This window comes from Pelophylax lessonae, assembly GCF_965119305.1.
Source record: "Pelophylax lessonae genome assembly, chromosome: 8".
Classification (NCBI taxonomy): Eukaryota; Metazoa; Chordata; class Amphibia; order Anura; family Ranidae; genus Pelophylax; species Pelophylax lessonae.
Window position 1 is genome coordinate 62,117,106 of NC_138775.1, and position 13,119 is coordinate 62,130,224.

Genomic DNA, 13,119 nt, shown 5'->3' on the forward strand with positions numbered 1-13,119 from the left:
CTGGTAGATCACGGAATCAGCAAAAGCATGCAATATCAAGCAGCATCAAGTAAGGCTAGCAGAATATTAGCATGCATCAAAAAGGATATAAATCTACCACTTTCAAAAAGTCTGGTTTGAACACATCTTCAGTATGCCGTCCAGTTCTGGTCATCAATCCTCAGAAAGGATGTGCTGGAACTGGAGAAGGTTCAGAGAAGGGCAACAAAGCTAATAAGTGGGCTGGAGGACCTCAGTTATGGGGAATGACTGCAAACATTAAACTTATTCTCCCTGGAGAAGTGGTGTTTATGATATGATCGCAATATACACATTTTTAAAAAAATGACTTTAGAATTGGGAGGAAATTCTTTAATCTTAAGGCTCTAAAAAAGACTCATGGCCACACAATCAAGTTGTATGAGAAGCGGTTCAATCTTAAAATGCATAAGGGTTCTTTACTGTTGGGGCGATAGGGATGTGGAACTCCTTACTGTTGGTGTTTGTGGTGTCAGCAAAAAGTTTAGATAAATTCAAAAAACTTTTAGATGTGTTTTTTAGTAAACGCATTGTACAGGGATGGTAGTGACCTAAACACAAGCACATGGGTTCAGGTTGAACAGAATGGACCGGTGTCTTTATTTAACCTTACCAACTGTGTAACTGTGGGGTTTATTTACTAAAGCTGGAGAGTGCAAAATCAGGCTCTGCTTCTAACCTCAGCTTGTTTAATTAAGCTTTGGCAATAAAACGTATTGCCAAAGCTTAATTGAACAAGCTGAGGTTAGAAGCTGATTGGTTTCTGTGCACAATTGAGCCTGATTTTGCACTCTCCAGCTTCAGTAAATAAACCCCTATGTGATCACAAATGACAGAGTGACAATGTAAGAGAGAATTCGACAGGCAGAGACACAGCGTTGCCATATCATTGTCGTTTTAACATGAAGTGCCTGAACAAGGCCCATCAAGGCACGATCATCAGGTGTTATTTTGATAAAAGCTGTAGATTTAAATTGATTAATGGAAATTTTATTGGAAACCCAATTAAAATGCTGAAACTTATATAAGATTTTTCTAACTGGGTTTAAGAACAATTAGCCAATAATTATTTTTATGAAATCAAATTTTCTTGTCTGAATGAAATAGCTGCCAGGCTTGCTGAAGACATTGTTGAGATTTTGCACATATTTGTTTTCCCATTTACCTCTTTAGTGTTTGTATTTTAGTGCATAACTTTTTTTGCTTCCTCAGGCATACCCTGAGACTGCTAGGAAAGATTGGGTGAGAGAATGGCCGGGACAGGTGGTCCTATGTGTATCTCAGATGTTCTGGACCAGTGAGGTACATGAAGCGATAGCTAGCGGCCCTGAGGTAAGGAAATCCAATAAATGCAAACTCATCAGTATAGTAAACCTTTTTAATACTAGGATTTTGATTCCTATTTTGTTAACATGAGATGCAGGATTACAGTATAACAGATCATAACCCATTACCTATATACATTTTACATCAAAAACACAAAGAAAAGGGCCTCTTTTGATTAAACTGTAAACTGAACAAAGGCTGCATGTGTCAGCCACTTAGTAGCTTCTTTTTTTTTAACAAAGTAGGAGCACAGAGGAAGTATTTGCATTTAGGATAGATCTCTATACATAAATATCATCTGTGTAACAATAAAAAAATAAAAGGTGTAACTATAACACAACCAGTGTCTGGTCTGTTGTCATTTATATACTGAAATTTCTTCCAATGTGTGGAGAAGTAAGATTGTTTGCAAGAGTTAAGAGTTTCTCCAGGAGTCCCACGCTGTATTATATTTGTCTGGGCATTGGAATTATTTGGTGAACCAAAATGATCCATTAGTGTAAAGTAGGGCAGGCAATGGAATACACCTAAAGGCAGTCCTTCATGGGCCATAAATAGAAATCTGGGCGCCCCCATTTTGGAATCCTTGTTGACAGAGATGTATAGTAACTAAGTAGAACTACTTCACTACTGTACCCAAGTACCGAAAGGCGGTATCTGTACTTTCCTAGAGTAGAATTTTTTTCTTCTGCTTCCACTTTTACTTCACTACATTTTTTCGATGATTTCAATACTTCTACTCTGATATTTTTTTTTTGTGCTGCATAGTTACTCGTTACTATTATAAAAATTACCACTGCCAGAACAGTAGATGGCAGGTTTCATGAAGCTCAAAACATGTGTATTATCAGCGCATACGAAAATAAATGCTACTGTATGTATAAATAAAAGCTGCATTTGAAATAATAAAAAAGAATATGATGTTCAAACTTTTGACTTCTTTCTTTAAAAACTACATAACACAGTACTTGTACTTTTACTTTCAGTACTTGAGTAGAATTTTTTTTTTTCAAAACTACTGGTAGTTTTACTTTCAGTACTTGAGTAGCAAAATGTTTAAAAAAAACTACTTGCAATACTTAAGTACAAAAAATGTTGAGTACTTTAGTACTTCTACTCACTTTTTGATTGAGCACTTCCACTTCTACTCAAGTCACTTTTTGATCGAGCACTTGTACTTTTACTCAAGTATGGGTTTTGAGTACTTTATACAACTCTGCTTGTTGAACATATCTGTATACTGGTCTGAGATCATTTTTCTTTCTTCTGGTTTAATGGGTCCCTGTCTATTTGATGTCATTCAGTTAATGTTTAAGAAGGGGGGTTATTCTATTGGTCTGATCATCCCTCTATATTTTGGAATAAACTGACCTTCCTACTAGGGTGATCACAACTGGTTTTGTATTTCTATAGGACATCTATGCGTTGACCCACTTATGCTGTGTACTATCTACTTTGCAAACATGTACCATTAAAGCCGCTGGCAATCGTATATAAAAATCCGATGTGCTGGTTGTGCCCAAGTCGATCCTTCGATCAGCATGCCTATAGATACAGTTAGGTCCATATATATTTGGACACAGGCACAATTTTAGTTTTTTTCAAGTATTTACAAAACATATTCAAGGTATAGTTAAATAATGGATATGGGCTGAAAGTGCACACTCTCAGGTTTAATTTGAGGGTATATACATTCAAATTGGCATATGGTCTGCTGTACAAAATCAATCCAGGGTCAGAACCAAATTTGACAATGGAAGCCTGCAGAAACGACCATTGAATTAAAGCAGTATTATAACCAAAAATGTAATGTATTTCAACTTACCAATCATTAGATGTAATGGTGCATTTGTTTTCTTCTTTTAAGGCTTCCTTGTGATCTAGCCAGTAACACACCTCCTGTATTAGAGTGCTTCCACTTTGGATAATAGCGCACAGGGGCACCCTGTAACTGCTACATCTGCAGGATAGCTTGGTCTGTTAAAAAAACAATAGACTTACTGGCCAGTTCACAAGGTAAAAAACAAAAATCCTACAAAAGAAAACTATTTCACAAAAAGTTTTATTGGGTTTTAAAGTTTTATACAAAGTACAAATCTGCTAGGAGTAAGAGAAAACATGAAATAGGCTTATACACACAATAGCAGGTCCATTTAAACATCAGAGTTAAACAAAAAAAAAACAACTAAATTATCCTGTCTAACAGTATGCATTTAAAACAGCGGTTTAGTTTGCACACATTTGCAAACATAGACATAAGCTGCAGAGCCACTTAATGGCACCCCAGTATTATCTGCAAAATTTGGCCACACTTCTCTTTTAATAAGCCTATTTTCATTACAATCCCTTTTCAAATATGGATTCAGGCCCCCATGGCCTCAGAGCATTTATAGCATCTGCATGTGATGCTGTATCAACAGTTACCTCCTTGTCTATAGAATAAATCTATGGTGGAACACAGCTGTCAATCACTGCACCTGAAAACAAAGAAAAGTAAATATGTCAATTTATATGCAAATTGTAAAAATGAATTTTGTGTGAAGTTCACTTTTAACTTTTTATTAACCTGTTGTAGCAGTAGAATGTATAACAATGTATTATCTTGTGTTTTTTTTAAAATAAATTTCCTTTTCTAGGGATTAAAAAATTACTATGATAAACTTCAGCATCAGCTAAATGACATTGTTGAACTTGTACGAGGCAAGCTGTCCAAGCAAACACGTACCACATTGGGAGCTTTGGTTACCATAGATGTCCATGCCAGGGATGTGGTCATGGACATGATAGAAACAGGTTTGTGTGCTTGTATTTAAAATAGGCATGACTGATACTCTTACAATTTATTATACCGTATATGTACATATGTATATGTACTTCAACAGTGTTAAAGAGGAATTGCAGTCTGCTCACATAATTTGTAATAAAAACATATTTGCCATTGCGAAGCTTCCCTCCAACCACTTTGCATATTATTTCATATGTACTGTGATTTTGTACTTGCCAAATATGCTGCAGAAATCTCCCTCCACTAAGTCTGGCTGCAGCCATTTTAACTGTGGTCAGCTGAAGCTGCTGACTATTCACTTCCTTGATTTGCACAGACACACAGAGGCACCCAGATACACACACACACACATTTATATATATATATATACAGTGGGTACGGAAAGTATTCAGACCCCCTTAAATTTTTCACTCTTTGTTATATTGCAGCCATTTGCTAAAATCATTTAGGTTCATTCTTCTTCCTCATGAATGTACACATAGCACCCCATACTGACAGAAAAACACAGAATTGTTGACATTGTTGCAGATTTATTAAAAAAGAAAAACTGAAATATCACATGGTCCTAAGTATTCAGACCCTTTGCTCAGTATTTAGTAGAAGCCCCCTTTTGATCTAATACAGCCAGGAGTCTTTTTGGGAAAGATGCAACAAGTCTTTCACACCTGGATTTGGGGATCCTCTGCCATTCCTCCTTGCAGATCCTCTCCAATTCTGTCAGGTTGGATGGTAAACGTTGGTGGACAGCCATTTTTAGGTCTCTCCAGAGATGCTCAATTGGGTTTAAGTCAGGGCTCTGGCTGGGCCATTCAAGAACAGTCACGGAGTTGTTGTGAAGCCACTCCTTTGTTATTTTAGCTGTGTGCTTAGGGTCATTGTCTTGTTGGAAGGTAAACCTTCGGCCCAGTCTGAGGTCCAGAGCACTCTGGAGAAGGTTTTTGTCCAGGATATCCCTGTACTTGGCCGCATTCATCTTTCCCTCGATTGCAACCAGTCATCCTGTCCCTGCAGCTGAAAAACACCCCCACAGCATGATGCTGCCACCACCATGCTTCACTGTTGGGACTGTATTGGACAGGTGATGAGCAGTGCCTGGTTTTCTCCACACATACCGCTTAGAATTAAGGCCAAAAAGTTCTATTTTGGTCTCATCAGACCAGAGAATCTTATTTCTCACCATCTTGGAGTCCTTCAGGTGTTTTTTAGCAAACTCCATGCGGGCTTTCATGTGTCTTACACTGAGGAGAGGCTTCCGTCGGGCCACTCTGCCATAAAGCCCCGACTGGTGGAGGGCTGCAGTGATGGTTGACTTTCTACAACTTTCTCCCATCTCCTGACTGCATCTCTGGAGCTCAGCCACAGGGATCTTTGGGTTCTTCTTTACCTCTCTCACCAAGGCTCTTCTCCCCCGATAGCTCAGTTTGGCCGGACAGCCAGCTCTAGGAAGGGTTCTGGTCGTCCCAAACGTCTTCCATTTGAGGATTATGGAGGCCACTGTGCTCTTAGGAACCTTAAGTTCAGCAGAAATCTTTTTGTAACCTTGGCCAGATCTGTGCCTTGCCACAATTCTGTCTCTGAGCTCTTCAGGCAGTTCCTTTGACCTCATGATTCTCATTTGCTCTGACATGCATTGTGATCTGGAAGGTCTTATATAGACAGGTGTGTGGCTTTCCTAATCAAGTCCAATCAGTATAATCAAACACAGCTGGACTCAAATGAAGGTGTAGAACCATCTCAAGGATGATCAGAAGAAATGGAAAGCACCTGAGTTAAATATATGAGTGTCACAGCAAAGGGTCTGAATACTTAGGACCATGTGATATTTCAGTTTTTCTTTTTTAATAAATCTGCAACAATGACAACAATTCTGTGTTTTTCTGTCAGTATGGGGTGCTATGTGTACATTCATGAGGAAGAAGAATGAACCTAAATGATTTTAGCAAATGGCTGCAATATAACAGAGTGAAAAATTTAAGGGGGTCTAAATACTTTCCGTACCCACTGTATATATATATATATATATATACACACAAACACACACACACACACACACACACACACACACACACACACACATATATATACAATACAGACAGACACACTCACACCACTCCTTGCCTGCACATTTCTCCTCTCTTTATGAATCTTCATGGATCTCTGCAGTCTCCTGTTATCTCCACCCTCATCCAGCCCCCTCCATTGGCTTTCCTATCACTAATTCCTCCTCTCTTGCTGGAAAACTCTCACAAGAGTTATGCCCCGTACACACGTGCAGATTATCTGAAGACTTTTGTCTTCAGATTTACCTTTTCTATGTAGTGCAAGGGCCTACCGGATTGCATACAAATTGAAAGTGTTTAGGTTTGACCTCATATTATATGGTTTTGGTAAGTCTGCAGACAAAAGTCTTCAGATAATCTGATAGTGTGTACGGGGCATTAGAGAGAGAGCTGTGTATGATGTCATTAGCCTAGGCTTATGAACAGACACAAAAGAGGACGTGGGCTGTATAAGGTATTCACTAGTAGAAAAAAAATGTTTTGCTATCCAAAGTTAAAACAAGGATTTAATAGATGGAAAAATTTAAAAATCACTGAAGAGCCGCTTTAAGATATTCCATTTATAGGAGAAAACTCATTATAAGGGTATGTGTCAAAGTTTGGGAGAAACATGGGAGAATTCTAAGCTAAGTTAACCACTGATGAATGAATACAGGGGTTCCTGTATTCCATTGTGATGATCTCATATGCGATTGTTACCCTTGTAACATTATGTCATTTTTGTAACCGGAGCTCATAATTTAGTTTCTTTTCCCTCCGGGGATTTTATATTATGTGTGTTTTTTACATTTTCTATTTACTAATAAAGGAACTTTTTTAGAAAAAAACTACTAGTCTTATATATTCCACCTTAAGTTTTTGCTGCTAAAAAAAACCTGGTGGTTTGTAGTTTTGTACTTTCTTCTTCCAGAGCCTACGTCATTAGGCTCTTTACCGGGGTCGGAGATGCGATGAGTCAGAGTGAGCACCATTGATCGCCGCTCTGCTCGCTCCCCGGGGCCGCGCAGAATGGTCTATCCTGCTGGATGTCATATGATGGCCAGTCAGGAAAGAGCAACCACTTCCCGGGCCCTGTCCCTCTGAGCTTACGTGCAGAAGCGAACGCATACGCAAGTCACGCCCACACATGTGAGGTATCACCGTGATCATTAGAGCGGGAGCAATAATTCTAGCTCTAGAATAGCCCTCTGTAACTCTAAACTGGTAACCTGTAGACATTTTTAAAGAGTCACCGAGAGTTTAAAGTACCAATGTTTGTCGCCATTCTACGTGCGTGCGCAATTTTGAAGCATGACGTGATGGGTATCTATATACTCGGCGTAACATTATCTTTCACATTATAGAAAAAATTGGACTAATATTACTGTTTCGTTTTTTTAAAAGGAGTGAAAGGTATTCTTTCCCAAAAAATTGCGTTTGAAAGACCGCTGCACAAATACTGTGTGACAAAAAATATTGCAACGACAGCCATTTTATTCTCCAGAGTCTTTGCTAAAAAAAAATATCGAATGTTTGGAGGTTCTAAGTAATTTTCTAGCAAAAAATACTGATTTTAACTTGTAAACAACAAGTGTCAGAAATAAGCCTGGTCCCTAAGTGGTTAATAACTGGAAAAAAAAATCTGTTGAACCTGTAAACCAGGGATCCTCAAACTACGGCCCTCCAGCTGTTGTGGAACTACACATCCCATGAAGCATTGTAAAACTCTGACATTCACAGACAGGACTAGGCATGATGGGAATTGTAGTTCCTGAACAACTGGAGGGCCATAGTTTGAAGACCCCTGCCAGTGTAAACTGATAAGTCCCTGTGCTCTCTGCTTTATCAAGTTACATTATTCTCAGCTATCTCTGTGGGCTAAATAACAACCCCCACTATGCTGTTGAGAAGAGTGGAGGTGTTCTGTAGTTCTAACACACTTTCTGTTTTAGGATGACAACGCTGCTCCATGATAAATAAAGCACAGTGAGTGAGTGTTGTTACTACAGGACAGGAAGTGGGTTATATGCAGGATCACCAGGTTGAAAATAAAGGGGGAAAACCAGAAAGAAAATTAATGCAAGGGCCACATCTATTAAGCTGCAGTTTTTTTCAATTTTTGCTCTTAGGTTTAGATACGATTTAAAGGTAGCTTGTCAAAGGAGGAATACATAGACTACTGTTGCTGATCTTCTTACAAAAATCCTAAAACTGATGATTTGTCATACTCATCCCATGTCTTTCAACTGAACTGGAATGAGTATGCAGATCAGAAGAAGTGACTTTAGTCCAATTTCATTTGTTGAAAACATGTCATAGATGGCTGAAGAAATAAAAAATTCTGCCTACCTGAAAGTAATATTATACTTGTACATGAAGTCAGTTGGGTCGAGCCCACCCCACTCTTTTATATTCTTCTGCCTAAGGCCTTGGCTTTGTTTCTTCCTATTTGTTCTCTTCCCTTTGCATTCTATACAATAAAAAGGTACAAAAAACGAACAGAGAGCATTGAACGGTCTTGTAATGGCTGTGCTAGGTGTGCAGGCCTGGGAAATGAAGAGCAGAGATCTCAGCCCTGGACTCCTCAAGACATTAAATACAATTAAGGTTTTGAGCAGACTGAGCTTTAACGCTAGAGGATCTGCAGACCAGCGGGACAGGAAAGAAAAAAGTTATGCATTTACTGTGGCAGTTTAGGTGCCATCGGCAGCTACAAACAGGCTACGGTGATATCAACAGCAGCAGCATAGGGCTTCTCTGCGCTATCTTTCATGGTCACTAGCAAAAATGTGCAAGGTCCACTTTTAGAATGCCCCCCCTCTCCCTTACTAAAAGAAAGCAAAAACCAATTATCTGTAGAGGATAAAGACAGATAATATACAGGCGGTCCCCGAGTTACAAACAAAATGGGGACTGTAGATTTTTTCTTAAGTTGAATTTTTTGTAAGTCGGAACAGGTACATTTTTTAAGTTTAACTCCAGCCAAATGAATACTTTTTAAGTTTTTTGGATGGCATAGGGAAGGGTTAACACCCCTGTACCATTTGTTTTGCTGTCTGTACCCATGTTCAGAAGATTTCACCTCACTTTCTGTCCCTATGACAACTGGATTTTGAAAATTTTGTGTTATTGTGGAAACTTAGATTAGTGATAAAGCTTCATTGGAGACACCCTTTCCCACGAGAACTCTTACAGAAGTGAATTTCCCTTCCTAGGGCTAGATTTCTCCTCACTTCCTGTTGTCTCTCTCCGTTGTAAGTAGGAGTCATTTGTAGGTCGGATGTTTGTAACCCGGGGACCGCCTGTATTTACCTCTCTTCTAGCTTTCATGATGCAGGGTGTAATGTTACCTTCTTGTTGACCATGTTCTGGGGAATGGTGAGCACTCCAAAAGAAGACTCTGCAGTCCAGTGTTGGGAGCATCTTCTCAGCAGGAATTGAAGTACTCTGCATTCCCCAGATCTCGCCAGAAGAAGGATGATGTCACCCTTTCTTGAGTACAGTGGGCAAAAGCCAGGGGAAAGGTATATATTCGATCTAACTTTCCTCTTCCCATTCCGTATTAAATCTCCTTATTTTACAGGGGGTACTCTTTAGTTCTTTAGCCTGATGGCAGAATAACTTAAGTCTGTATGATGATAATTGTAACTTTGTCTGTTTAGGTGTTTCTCATGAAACAGACTTCCAGTGGTTGGCTCAGCTGCGCTATTACTGGGAAAAGGAGAATGCCCGTGTGCGAATTATTAACTGCGATGTGAAATATGCTTATGAGTACCTAGGAAACTCACCACGACTGGTCATTACACCTCTCACAGATAGATGCTACAGAACTCTGGTATGATGTATACTTTTTTATAAAGCTTTACTTATTTACTAGTGTAGAAGGGACAAGTGTAACCCATCCTTTATAAAGATAAGCTGCACTCTGTATTATTCTTTTCCTGCTGCCCTGTTCAAGCCTGCAATACAGCCTTCATCACAGCTACTTTAAATTCTGTTTAATTTAGTTATAAGTGTAAATTTAAAATATAACTAAAGGCAAAACTTTTTTTTTTAGTTTTGTATAGCGTGCACAAGGATTAGAACACCTGTCAGTTTTTACTGCTCTGAGTGCCCCCGTTAGGGAGAATTACCATCCCTATTTGCCCTGGATACCATTATCGGTGAAAGTAAAAGAAAATCCCAAATTATGGGGTGTCCCTAGAAAGGTAATAGAGGGGAAATCTTCCAATGGGGACACTAGTTCTGATGACCGGGGGGTCCCCAAGGACTTCCATTAATTTGCAGAGATTTCCTCTCACTTCCTATTTGGCTACGGGGCAGGAAGTGAAGGGAAATCTCCACAATGGGACACAAATGGTGAAAGAAAATCTGACAAGGGTTATAACCCTCCATTGCTCTATCCAAAATGATAGAAAAAAGGTATGCCTATAGTTCTTTAAGTTTGAGCTGTTGAGCCTTGTAATCATCAAGCTTTTAACGGCAAAGTAGAAATGGAAAGCCTATAAACACTTGTAAGGAATAACCCTCTCCACCTGTAGGCTGGTAATGAGAATACAAAATTTTAATATGCAATGATTCGTATTTAGCTGTCTAAAAAATGTTCTATTTTGTATTCAATTAACCATAAAAAAATAAAGAAAATGTACTGGGAAAATTATTTAGGAACTGTAGCAGGGAAATTGGCGTGTTAAAGTATCCAACTCATTTAGGAAGCCAGGGCTTGACTCCACTAGGCAATTAGAAGGACTTTGTATATATTGGTGCACAGAGAGTTGGTCTAGAAGAGAAATAGTGCTGTCTTGCATAAGATGTATTTACTGCTGAAGTTTGATTCTTGAATTTCACCCTGTGCTGATCAAATACATGGTTGCATATGTTTGCATGTTTGAAACATATATATGTTGCAAATGTCATTAGAATTTGTCTCAGGTATGCGCAAAATTATCACAACTGGATGTCTGAGTTTACAGGCAGAAAGTTTGCAGTTCAAAATACTCTCATGGCACCTATGTTTTCACCTTTTTTTGATAAATGTCCTTCTTTTTTTTCTTTTTTCTTTTGTCAGATTGGTGCTTTTTATCTTAATCTTGGTGGAGCTCCTGAGGGACCTGCAGGTACAGGAAAGACCGAAACTACCAAAGATTTGGCTAAGGCCCTGGCTGTGCAGTGCGTGGTATTCAACTGCTCTGATGGTCTGGACTACTTAGCGATGTCAAAGGTATGTACCCACTCTATATGGCTGTATGTGTTCATGACATATTTTATATAAAATGCACATATATACAGTAGCACATCCACCATTCAACAAAGTGTAAATGATTATTGCTTCAAGAGATTAAAGCTGACCTCTTGACAAGCTTCTACATATGCAGTTGAAACGTATACTGTATAGGAACTGTTTTACCTGTCAAAGAATTTTCAACTCTGTGCAGCCAATCTTTTGATCCAGACACCCCTGCCAAAACAGCGTAGCCAGATCATTAGCATCCGCTGCAGCGATAGCACTACTTTTTCAAAAACATTAATCAGGACAAACCCCCTGCTATCTGACTGAAGGAGCAGCAACACAGTGTTGAGTGGTTTCCTCTTCTCTGCATACTCAGAGAAGGCACATGTTCATGCATGAGTGTTTGACTGCTTGCCCTTCCTCATGCAATGTGTGCTGTGTGGATATTTCTAGGAGGTTAATATCAAAACCATTTCAGGTATTTACACTGGTAGCATTTCATTTTTATTGACTATATACTGTATAAATCAATGTTTTCTATACCTTCCCGGAGTTCATCTCTAACAACAGCAGTAAAAAGCATAGAAGACCAATGTTTCTAAGCTCCTGAGGATGAGAGGCATAGCAGTAGATGCTTTTCTTGATTATTCACCAGCTGTGTGTTCATATCACAGCTGGTAAATAATCTTCTGCCTACACCTCCTATAGGCTTATGAAAAGAGAGAAAGTAAACATTTTACATAGGTGTACAGAGATCATTATTAATATTAGTGGTCTGCCTTATGAAATATAAGCCTTTTTTTAAATTTTGGGTGTTTTGCTTTGAGACTTGATTACCAAAATATCACTCTGTAATATGATTGTTTAGGTGTTTTCTTTTTTATTCTAGTTCTTCAAGGGTTTGGCATCATCTGGAGCATGGGCGTGCTTTGATGAATTTAACCGTATTGAGTTGGAGGTTCTGTCTGTTGTGGCACAGCAGATCCTCTGTATCCAGAGAGCCATTCAGACAAAAATGGACATATTCAACTTTGAAGGCACTGAATTGAAACTCAACCCAAACTGCTTTGTTGCTATTACTATGAACCCTGGTTACGCAGGGCGATCTGAGCTGCCTGACAACCTCAAGGTAAAATGATCGTTAATCTAGATTCATTTTCTGTGGGCCTCAGGATTAATGGCATTCTATTTTACAGTTAAGTTATATCCAAACCTATCTAAATTAGGTTTCTTTTAATGTCATGAGTAGTTTTGATAACCATTAGTTAACCAGGGGAGGTAGGAGGAAGTGGTTCCAAGTGCTTCTTTTAGAAGAACATCTGAACCAAGCCTTCTTTTAATGTCATGAGTGGCTTTATTAACCAATAGTAAAGCTGGGCAGGTGGGAGAGAGTGGTACCAAGGTTCACATGTGCAAGAACATATGAAGCAATTCTCCATTATTGTGATAAGTGGCCTCACTGAGGAAGGGCAAGGTTGAGGAGGTAGAAGGAAATGGCTTTTTAAAAGAAAACATTAATATTTGCTTATAGCTTAAGCAGTCTATGGGGTTGATTTACAAATAGACTGTTCACTTTGCAAGAGCAGTTGAACCTTGCAAATGTTTTGTGAATGAGGTGAAGCTCTGCTGACCTCCATCATTCAATCATACGCACGCAAAAATGCAGTTTTTTGTTTCCTGCATGTGATTGGGTATTCATTGCAAAGCGAATCTTCACAAAA

At 38.9% G+C, this 13,119-nt stretch overlaps 1 protein-coding gene across 1 annotated transcript in view; it reads left to right on the forward strand.

The window, feature by feature from the left end:
* DNAH12 (dynein axonemal heavy chain 12) overlaps window positions 1-13,119 on the forward strand; it is a 210,165-nt gene that overhangs the window by 81,564 nt on the left and 115,482 nt on the right. The window contains exons 23-27 of the mRNA XM_082264952.1: window positions 1,231-1,350; window positions 3,981-4,137; window positions 9,831-10,003; window positions 11,237-11,389; window positions 12,288-12,527. Coding sequence (XP_082121078.1) covers window positions 1,231-1,350; window positions 3,981-4,137; window positions 9,831-10,003; window positions 11,237-11,389; window positions 12,288-12,527 — 843 coding nt within the window. The remainder of the gene's footprint in view (window positions 1-1,230; window positions 1,351-3,980; window positions 4,138-9,830; window positions 10,004-11,236; window positions 11,390-12,287; window positions 12,528-13,119) is intronic.